Genomic DNA, 26666 nt, shown 5'->3' on the forward strand with positions numbered 1-26666 from the left:
CCTCCTCTGGGGTTGCGGACGGACGCAGGTCCGTCCGCCATCCTAACCGGCCCCTATATGTGGGAACTAAATAAGTCTTGCTAAATGTCATTCCCTTCGTTTGCTGATGTAACTCCTACAGAAAAGTTACACAAATCATTTTTTTTAATGTATGGTTGTTTGGGGACCTTCTCAGACTCTGGCCTTTGCAGGGTTTGGGTCTGTCCTTGATTTACGGATCCACTTTCTCCAATTTGAGTTCTCTTCTGCTCTTTCCTCTTTTACCCAGGTTGTTAGAAATCTGCATGTCATCTAAGTAATTCCTACAATAATGCCTGCCGATAATTAATGGACGAGACCCTGCGCATTTATAAGAATCATTTCTTTGTTTGCCGAGGTGGAGGCTTCAAGTGAGCTCATCTCCTCCCCCCCCCATAGGAGTTTTTTTTCCTTCAGTTTACTACAATCGATGATCAGACTTCCCATAATTAAACTCTCTTGTGTAATTTATTTCTTACTGATTAATTTATGTTTTCCTAGATGAATGTATTTTTCTAGGCTGTCATATGCTGTTTGGTATTAGAGGGTCAGTTTTCTTCTTGCATTTAGAATTTCCAGTCCCTCGGTGCAGTTTTGCTATTTTCTCCTTATATTGCACGTGACTAACTTCGCCATGCTTGATTAGAACCTACATTTCCTCCCAAGCTTATTAGGCCAGCTTGCAGTGTTGGCATTCAAAGTCCGTGCGAAAAGTTTAAAAACATGTGACTGCTTATTGATGGAAGGATTTTCCCGCCATTTCGATATCTCAAATGTAATAGTTTTTCCAAATAGTTGAACTTGTGCCAAATGTTATGTCTAGGCCCTTTTAGCCCTCACCCTTTTCTTCTACTAGACCTCAGTGTCGCTTTTTCAGACAAAAATGTCGCTAATGTCAACTTTAGCTTGCTTATCAAAATTAGCCACAACATTCCCTGACTTTCATACTTATAGCATCTTAGATGGTTCACCGTAGATATCCATGGACTCCTGATCAGTTGACGAGTGAGAAAGGGGCAAGGAGGAACATTTGCACCTCACCTCCAGACTGCTGTCTGTGACATTTTAATTTGGGATACCGATCAGATACTAAACGGTAGCCCATCGGATTCCCACTGTATCATGGGCACTATCTAGTTGCAGACCCACAAAAGACTTCAATCTTCTGGTGAGTGTCTGCAGTGCGTAATCATTTTCACTCACCCTGGTGATGCCACCCAACCACATAGGCACTGGAGCTAGTGGTGTGGGGGTGCTGCACCACCCTCAAAATAACAATGCTCGAGTAAGGAGGTGAAGGGGAAATAAAGATGCTTTTAAGGTTTTTTTTTCTTATTTCTTATGCTGTTTGTTCAAAGACAGAGGTAAAATATCCGACTATGTTTTCTATCAAATTATTGCTTCTTATTCTAACTTATAGACCGGCATTTACATTTCTTTCTCTGACTGCAATGTGAGAGGATTTTGTAAAGTGAACTATGTGACACTCTTGCTGTGGTAGAGGGAGTGTGGAAGAAAGTCTGTAAAATGTCAATTTGTTTATAACACGGCAAAATGTAAATACCTGGAAATGAACTGTGCAAAATATAACAGCAGTTATGAAAGCACAAATGAATTAAAAAAAATCATTATCCTAAAGTGCAGTGAAAACAAAAATGGTAAAAGGATTGAAACAAATCAAAGCACTCTACTTGGTGGGGCGCCAATAAATATTTGTGAAACCTGATTTCCACACATTGTGTGCTTTATAGGTCAAATCAGTCAAACTGCATGTGCAAATTTAGTGGCCATTTCAAATGAAAATGTGCTGTATGGTAATCACAGGGTGATACCACACCATGCTTTAGTAATATATGTGCACCAGTGTGCTCCAAAATGCATCACCGGCTGGCTATACACACTTACCTTGCCTTCTGAATGGTTTGGCTCATTTACTACACTTGTTCTTAGTGTGATTCTTGGATTTCTCACAATCCTTCTAACTTCATGGATTCACAATTGATGACAGCACCCAAAGTCTTAAAATTATTCCAGTACCACTGCACAACCAGCTAAAGAGTGTCTTTCTTAACATACATTGAAACCTCAGTATGACGGGTCATCTTTAAGCATCCAGATATATTACCTAAACTTCCTCCATTGAATGTGAACTGAATCTTAATACATGCTATCATCAGACACATGTGGTGCAAGTATTGAAACTGTCAGTATGACTACTAATGGCATAATGTTTAATAAAACATTTATTTAATATCAAGAAGAACTTTGTAATCATTGATGTGAATTTCGCATGTTTTCTGTTGTATATCTTTATATTTTTTTTAATGAAATAATTGGCTTGCGGTCGCTTCAGAACACTTGCAGACCCCGAGGACGACCTAATATTTTGAGTGGAAATCACTTTTGCTAAGTAAAATGACCTAATTTAGCACCAGTCAGTGGGGCAAAACTTAGGAGAGACACCTGGTGCCACATTGGACTCTGGGACAGTTAGGTGTGGTCATGTGGCGGGCATATAAAGGTGGCAGGGGTACTTTTTGAGATAAAGTATGAGGGTGTTGGTACCTCCTATTTCACCCTGCCAATTTTTATTTTTCCCGTCCAGTTGTCACTTCTCCTAGAGACCACGAAAGTTTTATGCCAGAAGTCAATGCTGAGTTACTGCTGGCAGATGAGAGATTCTAGCAGAACTGCTTGGTGGCCATGAGTCTAGGTTTTTGTGGCACAACATGGCTGCATTATAGGGGCAATAATTTCAGACCATCCTTATAATAATTAGTTCCCCTCTCCAGGCACGAGGATTCCTTCTCCTACCTCACATCTAGTATGTGAGAGTAATGTGTTTCTGTGCCTTTTAGAAAAAATGTTGCTTTAAAATAATGTATTAGTGCCTGGGAGCACAGAGATGCCTCCCTTGCCTATTCTTACCGTGTCTACCATAAATTACCTTCTCTGTCTAGGGCAGGTCCACATATGTTTCGGCCGATGGAGCCCTACGTAGAACAAAGTGTAGGAAGAAACCAGAGAAGCTGTCTTCCCTGAAGGAGGAAGAAACTTCGTTTAAGAATTTGTTGCTCGTAGTCTGCCTCAGTAGCTGGATTATATATCCAGTCCAGTTCCTGCGACCAGCCTGGGGGGAAAACCGAAAATTGCATTTCTCGCCTAAAACCCAAAGGTTTGAACCTTACAGAGGGATTGATTGATAGTGGATTTCTGCCCACATGTCCTAAAATGTGAAGATAAGCCAGATCCTCACATAAGTTGAAGAGCTACAACTGACAAGATCTGCCAGTGCCTGGTGCTGCTTCCATGCTCTGAGAAAAAAGTGACTATTGTCCCTTCTTTAGACCAAGTTGAAAAGTGGCTACCTGTGGCTCTGGTGTTATCTCTGCTTGAGAAACCATGTATGAGTGATTCCCATATAGCGACGGGAGACTTTTTTCCAAAACATTGACTAAACTATATCTCTCTGTTCTCCATTTCAGCAGAAATGGAGGAGACCTCTCAATGAAATCGAAGTGCAGGTGAGACGATCTCTTACAGAGTGACTTTCAAGCACTACCACTAAGCTTACTTCGAAGTACAGGTCTACGGTTGTAGAAATTCATGGACCAACTAGCCTCCACCTGGTATGACAAAGAGGAAGAGCAACATACCAGCTTGGCCTCAGAACCTGGAAGAATTTTCCCCAAAATTAGTTGTGGGGATATAATCAGAAGTCATTAAAAGGCGTTTGTGCCCATTGGCCTAGTAGGCCTGGGTACTTTCTGCGAAGAGCACTGAAAAATATGTTTTTGGTCCACTTGTAAATATCACTTTTAATTGGTTGCTGTGTGCTAATATCAAATGGGGCTGTTGGTGTAAGTTGTAGAAAGCCACAGAGAGACCGAAAATGATAGACATCTAGAGTAAGGTGGTGATATATCAATCACTAAGACCTGTGGATAAATACATTTGCTAGTAACCACATTAACGATACCGTATTGGTGGAGGATGCATTTTCCTTCTGTTTTATTTTACTTGACTTTATTCCAGTTATTGAATACTTTTGTTAAACTGCTACAGAAAAAGCGCGACTTTGAACTTCCAAGATTAGGAAGCTTCAAACTTGGAGACCTTGTTTCCAATACCAGCTTCTACACCTGATAAAGAACACACAGTTATGAGATTCTGGACAAATCGCTTTATCTCCTTGTGCCTCAGAATGTAAATATATGGAAGATAAATATTGGGAACCTACCAGATGGCAGATTTCTAATGCAATTCTAATTTCATATTCCCATTGCAGAGCATCCCATTTTTTGTAATACAGTATTAACCAAAACCCACATTTCGGTGTACAACACATCATGTTGAATAAGCTCATCCTACCATAAGTGTCCCATCTAAAGTAGGCCTATAACTCCATGTTTAAGGTTTGAGTGACAGGTTTCTAAAGTTCAAATATCCTGGAATTACAATGGTATGCAGATTTGTAGAGTACACTATAATCCTATATCCTGCCGCTGGGCAGGTGTGTGTATAGCCACATCTTGGGCCAGGTCTTCAGCTTCTTGCGGAATTCAAGAAGTAAGGAGGAGACTCTTATGTGTAGGGGCAGTTTGTTGCATGCTTTAGGAGCAATGTAGGAGATGACTCGACCACTGGATCTGGTATTCCATATGTGGGGGATGTATGCAAGCAGGGGTCCGGATGGGAGGTGGTGTCTGGAAGGTTTGTGAAAGCAGATGTTGAGGTATGCCAGACCAGTGTTCTGTAGTTCCTTCAAAGTGTGGGTGAGCAGTTTAAATTGTGCTGATTTGTGAACAGGGAGCCTTCTAGTGTGATGTAATGGATGTGAGGCATGGAAGGTTGGGAGTGATTCTTGACACTGGGTTCTGATCGGTCTGCAGCCTTCTGGTAAGTTTTTTTATCCCCCCCCCGTCATAGAGGGTATTCCTGTAGTCCGCCTTGCTTGTGACCAGGGCTTGTGTGATGGTTTCACGAGGGCTCATTGTGAGCCATTTGAAAATCTTCCTCCTCATCTTCAGGGTATGGATGCATGAGGCGATGATGGCATTGACTTGGGCAGTCATGTTGATTATGCTGTCGATGTTCCCGAGGTTCTTGGTATGGGTGGTGGGGGTCGGTGTCAGTCCTAGCTCTGGTGGCCACCAGGTGGAGACCAAGGAGGTGCTCTTCCCAAAGATCACAGTTTTGATCTTGTTGGTTTTAAGCTTTAGACAGTTGTTTTTCATCCAGTGGACGATTTAAGCATGCATGCTTTGAACTTGATCCAGGTACTAAGCTTCTTGTCCATGATGTAGAGAATGAGTAGCATTTCCTCTGCATAAGAGAGGACGCTGCTGTTGTGAGAGCAGATGATGCTGGCTAGTGTTCATATATGCTTTAAAGAGGGTCGGACTCGGGGAGGATCCTTGCATAACTTCGCAAACGCGATCACGGGCATCTGAGGTATATGGTGCCAGGCTGAATGAATGGGCTCTTCCAGTCAGGAAGGAGCAGATCCAATGAAGTGTGTGTGTCCTTGGATTCCGATGTCATGTTGGTGTTAGATGAGGATGGGGTGGAAGACTGTGTCAAATGCTGTCCAGGAGGATGAGGGCTGCAGTCTCCTCTGTCCAGAGCCATGCGGATGCCATCCATGGAGTCTACGAGGGCAGGTTTCATGCTGTGGTTAAGTATGAAACCAGACTGGGTGGTTTTGAGGAGTTGGTGGTAGTTGAGATATTCGGTGAGGTGTCTGTTGATGATTTTTTTAAAGATCTTGGCTGGGAATGGGAGCAGAGAGATCAGTCTGTAGTTGGTGAACATTGAAGGGTCAGCTGATGGTGTATACGGCAATGGGAGAACAGTTGCGTGTTTCCTAGCATCTGGGAAGGTCACGGAATACATGGAGGCATCCAGAATGGTTGTTAGCATGGCGCTGATGCATTGCAGCACTCTCAATTAGGCATGGTGAGGCGGAGGTCCGATGAGGTGACTGAGTGGATGAATTTCATAGCGATGGCAGTTTCTTCTGGAGTGATAAACGGTCTGTGGTTAGCATTAATTCTTTGGATAAGATCAGGAGGCATTTGTTGAGCTCTGTTGGTTACAGTTGTGGGTTGAAGAGGTTGTAAATGATGGTGATTTTGTTGCTAAAGAATTTGGAGGGATTGTTGCCGAGATCCTCCGAGGGGTGATCGAGTTGGAGGCGGCCGATGATGAGGTGAAATCTTTGACAATGGTGAGGATTTCTTTGCTTCTGTTGCTGCTGGCATCAATGCAGTCTGCCAACGTGGTATGTTTGGTAGTATGGATCATTTGGTGATAGTTCCTTGGGGCAGATTTGAATATGCTCCTGTCTGCATTGTCCTGGCTCCTTCTCCATTTGCACTCCAGCTGTGTGCAGTGGGGTTTAAGTCTGAGTTCCTCCATGTAACAACTGACCTAGTGTCTGGATCATGTTGTTTGCTGTGTTTGCAGTGGCGCCAAGGAGTCAATGCAGGAGGTGATCCAATTGTTTATTTATTTTTTGTCCTCATTCACCTCAGACCGCAATAGCCTCTCCAAACCTCAGTACCCAAAATACCCTAGGAGCAGGTAAGGAAGGACTTGTGACCCTCCTTACTGCGGGTAGACCTGTGTATTGTAAGGTATCACCCCAGCAACGAGAATAGGTCACTCTCCAAATTTCATCCGATATACATGAATGACTGTTTAGATGTCCCATGATGTCGAAACTGAGAAGGGCCCATCACAGTCTAGAGAGATCCAGAGAGGTATAATCTTAGGGCAAAAGTTTTGGTCAAATCTGGGAGAGAAGGAGGGGGGCCCAGTTTTTTCGCCTAGCATCCAAATCCACCCATCTTAATAGAGGGTCCCAAAGAGCCATCTTTCTCTTTCATTTTGTCCACCTCCGGTCCATCTTTGATGTTGATATAACAGATTCCAGCCAGTCCGAATGTTGGAGGGACCGGCTGTCCACCCATCTGTGACAAATTTCCCTTCTTGCTAATGGTATTGCATAGAAGAGAAAGGCTCTTGCTGGGCCTGTAACTTGGCTAGAGATTCCAAAGATATTCGTATAAAGGCTTACCTTAACTTGAGCCCCCAGAATGGTGGAGATAGTTGCACTGACCTTCGTCCAATACTCCAAAATTTCTGGACATTCCTGAACATATGGATGTCGGAAGCTCTCTAGTCCACACTTCTTGCATTTCACCGGAGGGCCAGCTGATGTTTTTGACAACTTTTGAGAAGTTAGGTAAGATCTATGGATAGAAAAAAATTATTGTTTTGAAATTCTTAATGGCTTTGGGGCGGCTCTTGCTATGTTCGGGTCGGTGGGTGTTGAGAGTGGTGTTCCAGTCCTTGTCAGTGATGCTGTTCCAGTTTTAGTAGGCTGGTCTGGTGGTGTTGCGTGTGCTTTGGACCGGGACAGGGATGCAGAACTTGACAAGGGCATGGTCTGTCCAGGGGACTGGTATGGGTTTGTAGACTTGGATGTTGAATTTGGTGAAAATAGTGTACTGGAAGTATCTGGCAATGTGCGTAGGCCCCTTTATCATTTGGTGAGGCTCATGCTTTCAAGGTCTTCGATGAATGGCCTTGAGTTGTGTTTGGCGTGTTCTTCGAAGTGGAAGTTCAGGTCTCTGTGTAGGATTTAATTGCAAGCATTGAGGGTGAGTGGTGCTACGAAGTCCATGATGGTGTCTGTGAAGGTGGTGCGTGCTCCGGGTAGTCTGTAGACAATAGTGCTGCTTAGGGTGATGTTGGCTGTGATATGGAGCTTGAATGACAGGTGCTCCATGTTGGAGGATGACATGTCCATGAATGTGGTGCAGCTGATGATATTCTTGGATGATGGTGATTCTGTCCCCGGGTTTGTGAAGTCTGTCTTGCCTGGAAACCTTGTACCTGGGGGTGATGGAGATGTCAGGTGCCGATGCAGGGTCCAGCCAGGTTTGGTGAGGAAAGGTAGGTCAAGGGGTTTTGCTTTAGGAGTGATCTGGTTCTGTGTATGCGTGGAAGGTGTATGTGTAGCATCCTATTTGGTCTGTCAATGGTTAAGCTCGTATTTCACCTTTAGAAGTCTCAATGTTTCATGTCAGATTTTAGCTCTTGTTGTCAACCTGCATCAACTCTCTATCTACATTTTTGGTCGTGCCTAACTTTGTTATACAACACAAGAACTCTAGTATTGAATAGCCTTCTGTCAGAACATGACCAAGAGCTGTGAATAATATGTGGCGAGGAGCAGTTCCAAGAGGCCAGGTGAGTACATGTATAGAGAGAGAGATTTTTGCATTTACTAGTGAATATTTTTCACAAAACTCTATGTACACAGTGTAGCGTGTTGAGCATCTATGGTAGCATGTTGTTTACTTGGGTCTTGCATCCAATATTTTTGTGTGCCTTTCTATTCATTTTTCAACTATATTGAAATTTAAACTTTTCTCAGCACGACCATATCAAACATGGCCTTTTAACTCTCCACTGGCTTCCGGTGAAAGTGAGGATCAACTTCATGGTCGCCTACACTGCTCATAAAGAGGGGAAAGGAGCATAATCTGCAGAAACTGGCACCACACTGTGCCCCATTGAGCAACCTCCTTTTAACCTATGCTGGTGTGATTGGGTAGCAGACTATGAGGCAGAAACCGAGACAAATCCTAGGGAGTACAAGCCTAAGTACTGTTGAAGCCCCTTAATGCGAACTTAAGATCTGGACCCAAATATGGGGTGGAGGAAGCTCCTTGTGATGTGTTTTCTGTTGAAGTCCTTCCAGTTCAGGGGTTGCGATTAAATACTATTGTTAGATGGGTTCCCACCTCTCCCGAATAAACTCCATTTTTCTGCTTTTGTATTTCCATTTCCATTATCTTGTTCCCTCTCAAAGAACTTATGAAAATATAAATATTGTACAAGATGTTATTGACCAGGCCCCCTTACATAGAAATGGGTTTCTTCTCTGTTTGCTGGAAGCATTGCTCTATTAATTCAAATAGGTACTGTGCAGAACAACAGTGTTTCATTCCCATTATGACCTGTAGTGTCCTATGATTCTCGGCAATTCGCTTTATCTCCCTGCAGTCCCATGATTAAGATGACGCGTATAGATGATGAAATATGCACACCATTCTGCACTCGTTAATCATTGACATGAGAAAGCATGCGACCAATGGGAACCCTTCACACCATAAGACATGCTACGCATGTGTAACTGAACATTGTTTTCTTGATAAAACATTTTGCCAGCTATCACCAAGAAGCAGCAGACGACTTTGTAGGATGGCTTAGTGCAAACATTTTTGTATCACAAGCTTCTTAACCAAGAAAAGAAGATCAAACACCGTTGAGATGGAATCACTGACCCACAATGTGATGTCAAGGTGAAACGTGGTCTTGCCTTAGGAACACAACTAGCTAAGTTGTATTTTTTGTAATTATGCATTTTAACTTCACATTACACATCTTTACAGTTTGAAACAGACAGATAATGTGATTCACCAAAATGCGTCCGGAGCCAAAACGTGTATTGGATCCCATCTCTTGGATTTCCAAGACCTTGTACTGCACCATAGGTTCTATCCACTATAGGGTGGATCCACACCAAATGTTAAGGCTCATCTATTGTTGACATGAGATCAGGGCATAAGTCCTAAAAAAAGAAGTGGGGGGATGCTGACGTCACGACAGGAAGTAACATCACGAAAGGTGGCTTACACCATCAGACTCATTACCTCCCCTCGCTCTCCCCTTAGATGTGATTGCATCAGAGAAGCCAGCGCGTGAGCAGCGTTCTAAATGAGCTTTGATCTCGCCCCAGAGAGGCCCAAGAGTGAATGTGTGGCTCCATTTGCTCCAGTTATCAGCTCCCGGTAAAAGAAGTGGGGGACGCCGTCCTCCCGCGTGGTACCCCGACTCGAGCCCTGCATGAGATATATTCATAGTCACTGTATGCAAATGCATGGTATGCACATATCAATTCCTTGAGGGAAATGGCTGCAGGCCTGTATCTTATAGATGCAGGTATATGTTCACACATGGTGTGATGCGCACCTGGGGGACTGAGAACGACTTACCCCTCGAACCATGCTGCCACAGTCATTGGGGGTGTGCAAGCATGGCGGCACATTAGTGTGTTTTGCACACAGTCAAACGCACATGTGCTGGGGTGCAGGCAGGGAGTGTTTTGTGCTGCAGAAGGCAGATTGCTTGAATAGAAGACGGGCAGCTGTGCGCTGCTTATTGAAACGACGCGCACACCGCCAGAATGAGTTTTGATTTTCTGAGAAAGAAGCGCGCCTCGCATCCTGTAAACAGCGGTTTTATTCACGGAGATGCTCACCGCGCCCCCGAAGGAATGGCGAAGCAGCAGACGCACTATTTGGGGAGAACAAGCTCCAGCGTTGTTGGCATTGAGGGCAGGCAGGCCCTGCCAGCACCAGGACGAGACTTTCAATGGATTGTTCACTGCCGCGGTGGGTCCCATTGCACCAAATACCATAGCTGAACTGATGCTCACTCGAGTGCCTAGCGGTTCATGAGTCAGCTGCGAAAAATGACCACGTGCTCCTGGCCTGGCGCAAGGCAGGCCTCTGGACAGGACTGTAAGCAAACTCAGTCTGCTTAAAGCCCTTCCATCATTATAAGACAGAATACAATTGTCTGCTTGATGTCATTTGGTGCGGTACATAACTGCTCTTTTTCTTCGCAGCATCACGTATTCCTAATGTATCACACTGGTCCCCCAATGGATCTGGGGATCCATTGGGGGACCAGGAACTATTCACCAATACAGCATCACAAAATAAAATGATGGATGGAGTGTTGAAACTTTTCAAACACTAACCTCAGTCACATAGCTGCGTTTAATTAATCATTATTTTTGCTCGTCAGATTACCCCAGTTTAGACCCAGCCATATGCAAATCCCGTTTTGACCACGCGCCCCATGGGAACAGGCCAGGTCCTCCCTGGACCGGAAACAAGCATCCTTGGACCGGTTTCGGGGTGTCACCATTCATCAGCCAGGTTAGCTTGAATCCAGTGGCACAGCAAGCAAGGGACCCACATTTGGGCATACCTTACCCACTTAGGGCGCACATAGCAACATCACTTCACCAATAGCCTCAATTTCTTCCTTTTGAAGATTGCTGAAATGCAAGCTCTGTGCTTTAGGTGTTACCAAAACATTTTGTGTTACCCAGTTGCCCCAATGTTCAGCTCTTTTTCAATTCGTTATCACCAGAGAATATGGGAAAATAATCTTTATATTGGGACCTTATGTTTGTTAAGCTCCTTGTCCACTTCCACCGGCAATTGTTAAAATCTGCGGTGATCCCCTCAGGTATTTCTCCCCATCATGAACCACTCTCAGGGTTCTGGAGTTGGTACCTTAAACTTTAAGAAAGCAGTGGGAAGCTTGCTTGATCGTCACGTTTTCTGCTTGTTGTTTATGGCTATGGCGATTTAAAGATTAATTATGCCACTCTGCAGCCCTCTGCATTTTGTGCCCATTGGCGGCATTAAGAGGAATGGGACATGCCATTTTGACACAGCACTTCGGAGTTGATGACAAACTGGATTCTGAGTTTCTTGATTTGGTTTCTCACTTCTTTTTGGCATTTTGGATGTTGTGGCTACTAGCCAATAAGTAGGCTTTGGCAATACTGTGTAAAATTTCATTTAGCATCTCCATAAGCATCACAAACATGCAGGAGCAATGTAGGTAGGGCTGAATTATAGAGCACTACAGCTTCAGCAAAAAAAACAATTTTTTTTTGAGAAGTGGCGGAAGGGGCCAAGTGGTCCTGCCGTCAGAAGGGCGATTAAAGCAGTAGTGAGCCGTGCAGGTAAGCGTGTTGAGGTGGGGTGGGTGGGGGTGAAAGTGACAAACAATGGGATAGGGAACGTAAAATAAATAAATAAAAACGCTTAGCTTGCGCTCACCCCATTGCTGACTCCGCGATGCGGTGAGCGCAAATGTAAGTGATTTTATTTATATATTTTCCATTTCCTATCCCGTCATTTGTTATCTTCACCCCATCGCCCTGTCTCCAGCTTGCCTCACCGTGCTTACCTGCACGGGCCGCCACTGGATTAAAGCAAAAAAAATGGAACTCTCCTTATGTGGGCAGAGCCTGCTCCGCACAGCTTGGAGGGCAGTTATGAAAGCTGCATGGTTGGCAGACTTACTATTACACAATTCTCAGAAATAGGAAAAGAACTTGCCTATTAGTCTCTTGCCTTCAAGCAGGAAACCAAATGGGACCCTTGAACCTTTGAAGCCTAGCGAATCTCGAATAATCTAAAAATGTAGGTGTTTGGGGTTTGAAATGTTTGATTTGCTCAGGACTATAACCGTGGATGTCAACGCCTTACTTCTCTTTGCCATTTTTGAAGTGTTTGCTATGAGTTTAAAAAAGCCATAACAAAGATTCTAGAAAGCTCAAAATGGTCAAGCTGTATATAGTTATTAGGAGGGTGAAATTAACTTAATTTAGTTTTGGGTGATTAAGTGAAATTTCAGACAAATTGCACACATTAACAAAAAATGCAAACCTGAATTATAGAGCTATGTGAAATTTAATAAAATATTTCCTCGCGTCCGTTTTAGACTCGAGGATGCATTTTGTGCAAAAAAAAAATGGTGCAAAAAACACAAGCGTGGTCATTTGCCTTGTTCCCGCAATAGGATTTTTATTTGAATGGATTTAAAATTATGCAATGTGGCGTATTTTTGCATAACTAGCCTAATAGGAAATGCACTAAATTATGCGAGATTAAAATTTCAAATTGGGCCAGACAGCTAATCAATTAGTATCCTCAATGGCTGATTTGTTCTAATGAACAGTTTATTTTTTTTCTCCTTTGAAAATGTGCGGAATGCATTATATTTTGTTATAATATTATATTTGAAGAGAAATTCGTCAACTGGAGACTCTTGTATGCTACAAAAAGTAAGGAGAAACCTGGCTACACTAACAGCTGCTACCGAAGTCGAGGAAGATCTTCATTGTGCTAAATTTCAACATTCCTCAAATTGAACAGATTTAGAGAATTTTCCACAGTACGAGATGACAAGTTGTAGGCACTTAAAGTGGATGCAACACTGACATTATTTTACGCATCTTTTTTGTTTTTTTCTGTATTTTTTTTATATTTTTGAGGAAATAATCAATGCTCTAAACAAGAAATTAACATTTTCCATTGTCCTTGTACAGCAAAGAAAAAACTGTGTTTTAATGCATTTCTAAAACAAAAGGTTCGACGTATATGAGGCACATTGAAAATGCAAAGAAACCCGTAAGAAATATGTATGGGCTTTTATGACAGATTATAGCATCTTGTCATCCACCAGTATAACAAGAAGGCTCAATTTTGGGGCAAAACAGGAATACACAATTTTTTATCTAACATGCTGAAATTATTTTTTTATAAATACTTTGAATCCACAAACTAGACGAGTCAGTACTGTGCTATAGGCCTTAGATTGTCCTTAATTATTATTGTGAGTTTGTTAAGCGTGCAATTACACAAAAGTGTCCTGGCGCTAAGTTTGAAAGTAAGACATAACATGCAGAAAAGGCAAGCCTTGCCTTGTGGAACTTCAGTACAACCATCAAATAGAGAGAGGTTGAGTGCAGCAATCTATGGGGGGGGTCATTTTTAAACAAATTAGAGATTTAGCGCCTGAAAGAAGGCTTCGTTGTAGAGGACCTTAAGCCAACATTTTTTCCATATGGGGAGCCAATGAAGTTTTCTAAACTGTTTTGAGATATTCCCAAATTTAGAGAGACCAAGTATCAGTCTTTCAGCACCGTTCTGGATTAGCTGCAATCTCTGTTTTAGATGACCTGAGAGGTTAACATAAAATGCATTACAATAAAGTAGCCATCTAATAATCAGTGCTTGACTCAATTGCTGCCAAGACAATTGCCGGATAAATGGGAGAATCTTTTTTAATTCCTTCATGATCAGGAAAAAGATGGTTGTAAGTGTTTTACTTGAAAGTCAAATGAATTACCGACATTATTGCTGTGTTAAAGAAAGACGTGGGGTTTAAAGTATTCATTTGGGGGCGTGGGTCGTGACCAACTCATGAGAACATCATGCAGCTGATATATACATATGTTATACAGTTGCGGAGCTGAGACGCCCAGGCCTAGCCAGACCCACCCCACATGTTTTGACTAAAAAACTTGTTTCACTGGCGTTTAGAACCAGATATAGCTTTTGCTTGCATGTGAAAATTCATCTTTCGAAATAGTATGAGCGACTCAGCAAAAATGACCAAAGCCTTTAGTTTGGGCCTAAACTTGAAACTAATATAGAATTGCTAGATCTAGATTAAAGACAACAGCTGTTTTTTGCCTTACAGGTTCTTCTCCGCGTCGTCAAGAAGATATTTCCAGATTTTGAATTCATGTGGCTGGTCGATGAAGCCAAGAAGAACCTGCCCTTAGAGCTGGACTTTCTGAACGAGGGCCGCAACGCGGAGAAAATGGCGCAGATGCTGCAGCGCTTCAGATATCTGAAGGTAGGCGATTGGACTGTGGCCAGGCAGGTCCACAAGGGCTGGATGTACGCAGCAACTGCATGCACAGAACATTTACTGACAGAACTGCCATAGGAGGAGATTAGTGCACAGGGCAGGACAGTTGTTCTTTCTTTTCCATACAAGAGAAGATTCCCACATGTATCTCAGCCCCAGAGGGTCATCGTGAAGCTGTGAATTGTGCGTTATTTTTTATTATTATGGTTATTCTTGTGGTCAAACCCTTTAGCATACAACATGCGTCCCTCGGCCACAGCTGCAGTTTTTCTGTGTTTGCGTCACCTAGTTTATAATTATTAGTCAAAAGTTTTACACATGACAATAAACCCTTTACGTATATTACTTTCCCCAAATGGCCTTAATTTCAGGATGTGCTTTTCCACCAACCACTGAGTCACATCTGCTGCAGTGTCCTAGATCACGATTGTGTCCTCCAGATGTCACCCATGCTGTAAACACTGCATTTGGAGGCACCAATAGAGAGCCATCGTATAGCAGTATGTATACATGAGCTGGAGGATGCATGAAACCAGCAGACCCTTCAGGACTGGAATATGAGCTTCCTCTTGAAACATCGGAATCATAAAACAAGCGTCTCGTGCCCTCAAATTAAGAAGAGCATGATCAAAGCAATGTTCCGCCAGTGCAGCCTCTATGAAGAATTGGCACCGAGAGGGCTCTCTGTGAGACTGGGACACACTGATGGAAAAAGACCAAGTCGAATAGTAGAGATGCTGTTACCCGCAGGTGATGCAACACCTTTCCTGTTGAACTGGCTTTGGACAGCCAGTGGTCCAGGGTTGGAAATGCAGTGATACCCAACCTCCTGAGATGGGCCACACCCAAAGCATCACCTTGGCGAAAGGTCAAGGTGTGGATGTAAGTCTGAATGGGAGGACCGTAAACTGGTAGTGAGTGAACAATACTACAAAATACAGGCACCTCCTGTGCGACTAAAGGATGAGCGTATGGAAATACCCATCCTGCAAGTTGCAGGACTCCATCCTGTTTTCTGCTTCCAGTGTCAGAGGAACATAAGCCAAGAACAGTATTTGTAACCTTTTCCTGCAGAGGTAAAAGTTCAAAAGCCTTAGTTCCAAGATCGAGCGAGGACCACCATTATTCTTGGGGACCAGGAGCACTGAGGCCTGCACCCCTGCCCAATTTCCTGACATAGAACCAACTCCACCACTCCTTACTGCAGCAGGGCCACTACCTCCTGCTGCAGGATTGGAAGATGGTCTTCTGACTGAATGGCAAATTGTGAGGACTCATTGTGAGGACTCTTTTGGAAGGATAGCGCATATACCCTTTCTACAATATGAAGGACCCATTAGTTTGATGTAATGGCTTACCAAGCCTGTAAAAAGGACTATACCAGTCCTCCCTTGGGCCACACTTTTCCCCTCAAGGTAACACTGAAGAAGTTTTCCAGGTCATGTGGAGGCAGATGAGGAGAGGGGGGGCTTCTGGGTCTGCTTGCCCCTACTTTTGCCCCTACTTATGTACTGCCAGAGCAAAGGTTTTTGCTGCTCTGAAGGCTGAAGTGGTTGGCATTGCCGAAACTGAAACCTTGTCTCTGAGAAGGTGGGCTTTGTCGAACAGCTTGTCCATCAGGGTATCCTGGACTTACCCTGAGGGCCACATTGACCTGAGCTAGCTCCTAGGCTTTGTTTACTGAGGACGATGCCTGCATTACCTGCCTTTCTTGGGAAGGATGCACTGACAAGAATGGTGGGTCACCTGAAGCTGTCCATAGCTTCTGGTCAGCTTGAGGTTCAGTGGCATAACGAAACTTGAGGGGGGCCCCCTGCAAACTACATGCAGTGCCCCCCCCATTCTTCGTGCCAGTCTTAAGCTCTCAGTTCAGCAACCCGCCATACTGCGGGGGATGCGGGGCGATTGTTACGCCACTGTCATCAATCCAACCGTGATAAGTAACCCTGGATGGTGGATTTAAAGGTTGGGCTTAGTCTGCCCGCAGGCTGTCATAGGTGGTGGTCCATTCATTACAGGGTCCCTGTCATCAGTAGGCCGGGGAAGTTTGCTCAATTCTAGGTGGGTTTCCTGATGCAGACTCCTGTCATGATATACAACATCGGGCCCACTCATCGTTCAGTTTTGACAAAAGTGCATCCAATGCTCCTTCTCCTTTCCATTTAAAAGAATTAGACAATGCGACAATGCAGTATTTCAAAAGCAGATGTAAATACAAAGAGCACATTTTGATAATACATTTTTATTAGTAGACAATAGCAATCTTAAGAGGCATTGCATAGCTTCATACACACTTTGACCCCAATTCATCACAGTCTCTCTCTCTATCTCTCTCTCTCTCTCTCTCTCTCTCTCTCTCTTAGTCAGTCAGTCTCTTTCTTTCAGTCAGTCAGTCTATCTCTCTCTGTTATTCAGTCTCTCTGTTAGTCATTCTCTCTGTCAGTCTGTCTGTCAGTCTCTCGCTCTCTCTGTCAGTCTGTCCGTCAGTCGGTCTCTCTCTCTCTGTCTCTATCTCTCTCTCTCTTTCTGTCAGTCTGTCAGTCTCTCTCTCTTAGTCAGCCAGTCTCTCTCTCTCTCAGTCAGTCAGTCTATCTCTCTCTGTCATTCAGTCTCTCTCTGTCATTCAGTCTCTCTCAGTCAGTCAGTGTCAGTCTCTCTCTCTCTCTCTCTCTCTCTGTCTGTCAGCCAGTAGGTCTCTCTCTCTGTCAGTCTCTCTCAATCAGTCCCTATCTCGGTTAGTCTCTCTGCCAGTCTCTCTCCCTGTCAGTCCCTCTGGCTGTCAGTCTCTCTCTCAGTCTCTCTCTCTGTCAGCCTCTCTATCTCTCTCTCTGTCAGTCTCTCTATCTCTCTCTTTCTGTCAGTCTCTCTCAGTCTGTCAGTCTCTCTCTCTTAGTCAGCCAGTCTCTCTCTCTCTCTCTGTCAGTCTATCTCTCTCTGTCATTCAGTCTCTCTCTGTCATTCAGTCTCTCTCTGTCATTCAGTCTCTCTCAGTCAGTCAGTGTCAGTCTCTGTCTCTCTCTCTCTCTCTCTCTCTCTCTCTCTCTCTCTCTCTGTCTGTCAGCCAGTAGGTCTCTCTCTCTGTCAGTCTCTCTGTCAGTCCCTATCTCGGTTAGTCTCTCTGCCAGTCTCTCTCCCTGTCAGTCCCTCTGGCTGTCAGTCTCTCTCTCAGTCTCTCTCTCTGTCAGCCTCTCTATCTCTCTCTCTGTCAGTCTCTCTATCTCTCTCTCTCTGCCAGTCTCCATCTCTCTGTCAGTCTCTCTCTCTCTGTCAGTCTCTCTGTCAGTCAGTCTCTGCCTCTCTCTCTGTCTCACTCTCTGTCAGTCAGTCAGTCTCTCTCTCTGTCAGTCAATATCTCTCTACCTCAGTCAGTCAGTCTCGTCAGTTAGTCAGTCTCTCTCTCTGTCAGTCAGTCTCACTCTCAATCAGTCTCTCTCTCTGTCAGTCAGTAAGTCACTCTCTCAGTCAGCCAGTCTCTCTCTCTCCCAGTCAGTTTCTCAGCCAGTCAGTCTCTCGGTCAGTCAGTATCCAGTCTCTGAGTCAGCCAGTCAGTCTCTACTCTTTCTCCACTCTCTCTCTCTCTACATTCTCTCTCTCCACTCTATCTCCACTGTCTCTCTCTCCACTCTGTCTCCACTGTCTCTCTCTCCACTTTCTCTCTCTACGCTCTCTCCACACTCTCTCTCTCTCTCTCTCTCTCTCTTTCTCTCTCTCTCTCTCCACTCTCCCTCCACTGTCTCCCTCCACTGTCCCCCTCCACTCTCTCCACTCTCTCTCTCCACTCTCTCTCTCTCCCTTCTCTCTCTCTCTCTCCACTCTCTCCACTCTCTCTCTCCACTCTCTCTCCTCTCTCTCTATATTCCCTCTTCACGCTCTCTCTCTACTCTCTCTCCACTCACTCCACTGTCTCTCCACTCGTTCTCTCTCCACTGTCTATCTCCACTCTCTCTCTACTCTCTCTCTCTCTCCACTGTCTCTCTCTCCACTGTCTCTCTCTCCACTGTCTCTCTCCACTCTCTCTCTCCACTCTCTCTCTACTCTCTCTCTCCACTCTCTCCACTGTCTCTCTCCACTCTTTCTCTCCACTCTCTCTCCACTCTCTCTCTCTACTCTCTCTCTAATGTCTCTCTCTCTCCACTCTCTCCACTCTCTCTCCACTATCTCCCTCCACTCTTTCTACTCTCTCTCCACTTTCTCTCTCTCCACTGTCTCTATTTCCACTGTCTCTCTCCACTCTTTCCACTCTCTCTCTCCACTCTCTCTCTCTACTCTCTCTCTCCACTCTCTCCACTGTCTCTCTCCACTCTTTCTCTCCACTCTCTCTCCACTCTCTCTCTCTACTCTCTCTCTAATGTCTCTCTCTCTCCACTCTCTCCACTCTCTCTCCACTATCTCCCTCCACTCTTTCTACTCTCTCTCCACTTTCTCTCTCTCCACTGTCTCTATTTCCACTGTCTCTCTCCACTCTTTCCACTCTCTCTCTCCACTCTCTCTCTCTACTCTCTCTCTAATCCCTCTCTCTCTACACTCTCTCCCTCCACTCTCTCTACTCTCTCTACTCTCTCTCCACTGTCTCTCTCTCTCCACTCTCTTGCTACTCTCTCTCTCTCCACTCTCTCTCTCTCCACTCTCTCTCTCTCCACTCTCTCTCCACTGTCTCTCTCCACTCTCTCTCCACTGTCTCTCCAGCTGCAACATTTTATTTTATTACATATAGATGTATTATAAATATCCTAAATTAATTTACATTTATATTTTATATTTCAATATTTTCATATTTCTTTAAATTAAAAAGAAGCTTGAATAATTTCCCTATACTTCCTCATAGGGAGATCTCCACTACAGTGGTGGAAATCACTACCTACGAGTGAAAAGTTACTAGTAGTTATTATAGATTCATAAATCCTATTGAAGGAAAGTCCACTAGTGGGTGGAAACATGTAAGTTTACACTTAGGTGTAAATCTACAGTAGGAAATGCTGGTTGGCAAAAAGGTTTAGATTTACTCCTAGGTGCAGGGGTTTACAGGAGTAAATGCAGGGTTCGAGTCGGGGTATCACGCGGAGGACGGCGTCCCCCCACTTATTTTACCAGGATCTCGATAACTGGAGCAAATGGACCCACACATTCACTTTTTGGCCTCTGGTGCGAGATCGTAGCTCATTCAGAACGCTGCTCATGCGCTGGCTTCTCTGATGAAATCGCATCTAAGGGGTGAGCGAGGGGAGGCAATGAGTCTGATGGTGCAAGCCACGTTTCGTGACGTCACTTCCTGTGGTGAGGACAGCACCCCCCACTTCTTTTTTTAGGACTTGTGCCCTGAGTAAATGTACATGTGTAAACTTACCTTTGCGAAGAGGCCCCAATGAATTTCAAAGCTGTGTGCCTAATTGTGCCTACTTAATGGAGATAATTGCTTTGGCTTTTGTGTAGTGAGAAGTTTATGGAATTAAGTAGGCATCTTAAGTTATAGCGCTTTGACTGTACCTTTTCAAATGCATTCTGGGCACTGAGCTAAGGGGATTTCATGTGAAAACGTAGGCTAAAAAAGATAAGCTGAGAGACAGTGAACAAATATTAGTGCTGGCCAAGGAGTCTAAACTTTTCCATCAACTACTTGAGGGGGACTGACCTACACATGAGGGCAGTGCAAGGAGCTGGCACTGCTTGGCATTGGTGCACAGTGTGGTATAGGTGGCATCACTGTACAGGAACTGGCACTGGGCAGGAGTGTAGCAAACACAGGCAGTGTTAGCAGCTGGCACTGGTGGTGTAAGAGGCTGTCACGGGTGGCAGAGTGTGAGGCTGGCACAAGTGGGTAGTGACTGAAGCTGGCACTGGTGGGTAGTCGGAGGAGCTCAGCTGCCACAGGTGGCAGTGTGAGAGGCTGGCACTGGTGGGAAGTGGCTGAAGCTGGCACTGGTGGCAGAGTGAGAGGCTGGCACTGGTGGCAGAGTGAGAGGCTGGCACTTGTGGTAGTGTGAGAGGCTGGCACTGGTGGCAGAGTGAGAGGCTGGCACTGGTGGTAGTGTGAGAGGGTGGCACTGGTGGTAGAGTGAGAGGCTGGCACTGGTGGCAGAGTGAGAGACTGCCAATGGTGGGAATGTGAGAGGCTGGCACTGGTGCAGTGTGAGCAGCTGGCACTGGTGGCAGTGTGAGAAGCTGGCACTGGTGGCAGAGTGAGAGGCTGGCACTGGTGCAGAGTGAGGAGCTGGCACTGGTGGCAGAGTGAGAGGTTGGCACTGGTGGTAGAGTGAGAGACTGCCAATGGTGGGAATGTGAGAGGCTGGCACTGGTGCAGAGTGAGCAGATGGCACTGGTGGCAGTGTGAGAAGCTGGCACTGGTGGCAGAGTGAGAGGCTGGCACTGGTGGCAGACTGAGGAACAGGCTCTGGTGGCAGTGTGAGAGGCTGGCACTGGTGGCAGAGTGAGAGACTGCCAATGGTGGGAGTGTGAGAGGCTGGCACTGGTGGGAAGTGGGAGTAGCTGATACTAGTGGCAGTGTGAGAAGCTGCCACTGGTGGCAGAGTGAGTGGCTCCCAATGGTGGGAGTGTGAGAGGCTGACACTGGTGGCAGTGTGAGAAGCTGGCATGGGTGGGCAGTGGCTGAAGCTGGCACTGGTGGCAGTGTGAGAGGCTGGCACTGGTGGCAGAGTGAGAGGCTGGCACTAGTGCAGAGTGAGCAGCTGGCACTGGTGGCAGAGTGAGAGGCTGGCACTAGTGCAGAGTGAGCAGCTGGCACTGGTGGCAGACTGAGCGACAAGCACTGGTGGCAGACTGAGCGACAAGCACTGGTGGCAGAGTGAGAGGCCGGCACTGGTGGGAGTGTGAGAGGCTGGCACTGGTGCAGAGTGAGCGGGTGGCACTGGTGGGAAGTAGGAGGGGCTGACACTGGTGGCAGTATGAGAGGCTCGCACTGGTGGCAGAGTGAGAGGTTGGCACTGGTGGGAAGTGTCAGAGGCTGGCACTGGTGGTAGAGTGAGAGACTGCCAATGGTGGGAGTGTGAGAGGCTGACACTGGTGGCAGTGTGAGAAGCTGGCATGGGTGGGCAGTGGCTGAAGCTGGCACTGGTGGCAGTGTGAGAGGCTGGCACTGGTGGCAGAGTGAGAGGCTGGCACTAGTGCAGAGTGAGCAGCTGGCACTGGTGGCAGAGTGAGAGGCTGGCACTGGTGGCAGAGTGAGCTTCAGGCACTGGTGGCAGTGTGAGAGGCTGGCACTGGTGGCAGAGTGAGAGGCTGGCACTGGTGGCAGAGTGAGCTTCAGGCACTGGTGGCAGTGTGAGAGGCTGGCACTGGTGGCAGAGTGAGAGGCTGGCACTGGTGGGAAGTGGGAGGAGCTGGCACTGGTGACAGTGTGAGACTGGCACTGGTGGGAAGTGGGAGGAGCTGGCACTGGTGACAGTGTGAGACTGGCACTGGTGGGAAGTGGGAGTAGCTGATACGTCTCAGAGGAGCAGAGCCCTGTGGGGAATGCTGTATCTGGATCCCCCACCCCCACCCATGTTCCGGGCCTGGCTCTGACTGAAGAGAAACGTCAGTTGAAACATTGTTTCTCTTCAGTCAGGGAGGGGCTCAGAGCAGGCTGCAGACAGCCTGCACCTGCTTTGGAGGGAGAGGCTTGCTTCAGTGCAAGCCGGGCGTTTGTTACGCCCCTGTTGAGGTTCACTGCTGGTGCTGATGTGGGTTTCCTACAGGCATCCCTTACTGGTTACATCAGTGTCTTGTTAAAAGACAGTGGTGTTGCTGCCAAAGTGAAAGCAGTGTGTAGGAGATCTGTCAGTATTTAAGATTTTGATTCCACAGAGGGAAGAGCCAATTCTAATACCTCCACCACCTTTCTGAAGATGGCTTGAAACAAGGCTACTTTTTCTCTGAACTACTTGGAGGAAGGCTTTGAACTAAAGTGTACATCTTGATCTGGAGCATAAACCATGTCTACGCCAGATGGTCAGCACAGGCTATAAAAAGATTGTTTGTGCTCTTGCTTATAGCCTTGGAGTTTTGATGCGGACACTGCTCGCATGACATTCACTCCTGTCACGACCCCAAGCACTACTAGCCAATTACGTGGGGATTAGTGATAGATATTTTCACGTCATAAAGCTACATGGCCTAAACCTTTATCTGAAGCACTGTACAAAAAAAATTATACAGAAATCTCCAGGAATCTCACTAGAGGGTTGGCTTGGCAAAAATCAAGAAGCGAAGCTCTGGATCCAAAATGAATGATGTGGTAAAAAGGGAACTAATGTTGGTGGTTGCGTTATGGCTTCAGTCACATCACGTGACATCACGTGAGATGGAACTTGTGTCCCTCTACAAAGGAGAGCTATATCAAGTTTATGGATCCAATCTGGTGCCTGGGGATATTCAACAAGTGAGGAATCTGCCGGTATAAGTATCCATCAGAAAGTGCAGTACAGTTTTTATGCCAAAGCACAAGTTGCTTCTTTGCACCACCTTTCCAGGTTTTAACTGCCTGGCTGTGATTCTTACTCTCCTGTTGCACATGTTGTAACATGCACATTGAGTATGTTGTCTCTCAAACTCTTAACCTTAGATGCACAACGTATCTTACTTTATCTATATTCCTGCACTAGTGTTTTTAACCAAAATGTCAGGCTTTCAAACTCTTTTTCTCCATGTCCTCTGGTTTGCACGGAACATGGGGATTTATTGTAGATAAACCTGACTGTTTTCATTGCTGAGTAGATGAACCGCTGTGGTTAGTCACAACTCCTTTATTTTCCTCGTTAGTTTTGTTTTAGATCTCTGTCCTTTTTTCACTCCCTCTGGTTCAATTCGATGACTTAACTTTGTCAGGGCCACTGATGTCAGCCACAGCCCCTTGTAGGTCTTCAACCTTTGGAGCTCTTATTTTCATCCTTATGTGTTCCACTCGTGTCATGTCCATTTGGTGATGGAATGGATGCCTTTTCGATTTTGTGTCACACGAAGTGTCCTCGCACCAACCTTCATCAGGTGTGTAATTTGTGCCTCTCCTCTGAGCACAACGAGGCCAGCTGCGAGGCCTGCCACTCCTTCAGGTCCAAGAAGACTCTTTGTGATACTCAGGCTTGATGTCTCGAGATCTATCAAATGAGTGTGGATAACACTCCAGACCTCTTCTGACCTGAGGACCTCTAGGAAGATATCCAGGCACAAGCGTAGATGGCAGATGAAGAGACCTTCTCCCACGATGATGGCTCCGGCTCCAACTTCAAGCAGCAAGACCTGCCTGCAACTCAACTAGCCGTAAGTACTGTGCCCCCACCACCGACCCCAGAAAACCACCACAAATGGTCGACAAACAATTCCGAGAGACATAAAACAATTTTTGGGCAACCACTGCCTTCGGGCCAATGTGGCCACCAACTGATGATTTTGGATACTCCCAGCTCCAGCTTGGTGCTGAAAGCATCCCCTCCCCCCACCAAAGACACCTACTCTTGCCTTCTACCCCAGTCACCCTTCTGCATCGAAGGCTTCCGCATCGAAACACCAGCCAATGTCAGCACCGAAACCAGCTGCCTCGGAGCCCAAACCTTCGACACCAAAAACACCGGAATCGGAGGCAAAAAAATGTCCACCCCCTCCAAAACATCACATAAGGTGGAGACTGTGCTTCACAAACTACAAGAAGAACTGGATTGTAGATCGAAGCACATCCTGACACTGGGCGCATCATTACAAGACGCCCCACAGTGCTGCCCAACCCTCCAAAAGGCAACTTTCCTTTGAAGAGGCATTGGATATTCCAATTCCAACCAAGTACAGAAAGAAGATGGACAAGGCCACATGCCCCGTACATTTCAGCCCACCACCTACACCCCACCACATCATACACCCTCACCACATCATACACCCTCACCACATCATACACCATTAACACCAGCTTCACCAGTTGCTCCTGTAACATATTTACCGGAGGGGTGACTACATTCATACACAGGGGGTGAAGATGATGGGGACTCTTCCGAAATTCCAACACAAGATGATCCTTGGATACATATGACATCATTCACCTGCTGATACTGCCCCCGATCTGTATCCTGCCAAACCATCTCCCCTGATGACACTACTACCTACCATAATTTAATGGGTAGAGCGGCTGCCTTCCATAACGTACAGCTACATACAGAGCCCTTCAAGGATGACTTCCTATTTGAAACACTCTCCTCTATGCAACTCTCTTCGCAATACCTGTATATGCCAAATGGCCAAATGCATGCTTCACGACACCACTGACATTTTCAATATATATATATATATATATATATATATTTTAAACAAGGTGACTTCATGGCCGCACTCCACCCTAAAGACGCCTATTTTCAAATTCCTTTCCACCCTGTACATCACCAATATCTAAGAGTCATAATAACGGTCAACATTTCCAATCCAAGGTTCTCCCCTTCCGGGTCACTACCGCACCCAGAGTCTAACCAAATGTCTTGCTGTGAAGGTGGCTCATCTGAGCAGACAAGGCATACATTTACAGGCAATTGGCTTGTCAAAAGCACAACGCATCAAAAATGCTTCTAACACACACAGGCCACCAAAAACCTACTTCATCAACTAGGATTTACAATCAACACATTAAAATCTCACCTTCAAGTACTTCAAATGTACCCTTACATAGGGGCGATTCTCCATTTACAACTAGGTATTGTTAACTCAAACACTGCAAGAATACAAGCATTCCAGGCACTCATTCCTCAGTTACAACCAGGTCAACAAGTAACAGTCAGGACAGTCATGCGTCTTCTCTGCATGATGGCTTTATGTATAGCCAAAATACCCCATGCCAGACTGAACACGTGCCAGTTGCAAGAGTGCTTATTGAACCAATGGACTCACGCTGAGGGTCAATTAGAAGATCTTGTGTTGATCAGCCGTCAAGATTTCCACTCTCTGCAGTGGTGGAACACCACCAACCTGTTAAAGGGACGGCTTTTCTTATACCCAGTTCTGCAGAGAACAGTAACAGCGACACTTCCCTTACAGGATGCCACTGAACACCCAGTCAGAGAGATCTCCACATACATTTCTTGGAGTTACTAGCTGTTCACCTAGAGTTAAAAGCCTCCCTTCCTCACCAAATTAGCAAGCTAGTCCTCCTCAAGATGGACTACATGACAGCAATGTGTTATCTCCAAAAGCATGGGAGCACCAAATCCTCACAGCTTTCCCATTTAGCCCAAACTATTTGGAGGTGGGCACTTCGATACAACATTCACCTGTTAGCGGAGTATCTCAAAGGGGTGGGAAACGACTTTGCGGATCTCCTCTGCAGGACACACTAAGCCCACTAGTGGGAACTCTACCCACAAGTCCTCCTTCAATACTTCCAGCCTTGGGGCCAGCCACAGAGAGACCTCTTTGCCACATCAGAAAACACAAAATATCTAAACGTCGCCTCCTGGTTCCAACACTCACAGTCCAGGGGCAATGCACTATGGATGAGTTGTTCCGTGATATTTACTTACACTTTCTCTACGTCTCCCACTGCTTCCATTTCTGGTTTGCAAACTTCAGCAGACATTTCCCACCCTCATTCTAGTGGCTTCCACTTGGGCATGGCAACCATGGTTCACCACACTTCTATAAATGTTGGTAGTCCCCTACGAGGCACTACAGAACAGGCTTGACCTTCTCACGCAGAACCATGGACAAATCAGACATCCCAAACCCAGATCACTCAACCTAGAAATCTGGCTTCTCATGTCTTGGAGTTTGGATACCTCATTCTCCCACAACAATGTATGAATATTCGTAAAGAGGCACATATGCCTACTGCTCTGACCTGTTATGCTGCCAAATCAATCGGGGACATTATAAGCGCGCTACTCACCCGTGAGGGCCTCAAGGTGCTGGTGGTGGGGGCGGGGGGGGCAGCTCTGGTCAGTCAAAGAGCCAGGTCTTGAGGGTCTTCCTGAAGATGTGCAGGGTGGAGGCGCGTCTGATGTTAAATGGCAGCCTGTTCCAGGTCTTGGCCGCGATGTAGGAGAAGGTTCTTCCACCCATTCGTGCTCTGCAGAGGCGCGGGTATTCTGCGAGGGTGAGGTTGGCGGATCGGAGGTTCCTCTTGGATACTTGGAAGGCTG

At 45.8% G+C, this 26666-nt stretch overlaps 1 protein-coding gene across 1 annotated transcript in view; it reads left to right on the forward strand.

Annotated features, from left to right (window-relative positions):
• ADCK1 (aarF domain containing kinase 1) overlaps nt 1–26666 on the forward strand; it is a 407695-nt gene that overhangs the window by 63817 nt on the left and 317212 nt on the right. The window contains exons 3-5 of the mRNA XM_086939457.1: nt 3504–3542; nt 6119–6301; nt 14389–14547. Of these exons, the coding sequence (XP_086795583.1) occupies nt 3504–3542; nt 6119–6301; nt 14389–14547 (381 nt within the window). The remainder of the gene's footprint in view (nt 1–3503; nt 3543–6118; nt 6302–14388; nt 14548–26666) is intronic.

This window comes from Lissotriton vulgaris, chromosome 9 (assembly GCF_964263255.1).
Source record: "Lissotriton vulgaris chromosome 9, aLisVul1.2, whole genome shotgun sequence".
In the NCBI taxonomy this organism is placed as follows: Eukaryota; Metazoa; Chordata; class Amphibia; order Caudata; family Salamandridae; genus Lissotriton; species Lissotriton vulgaris.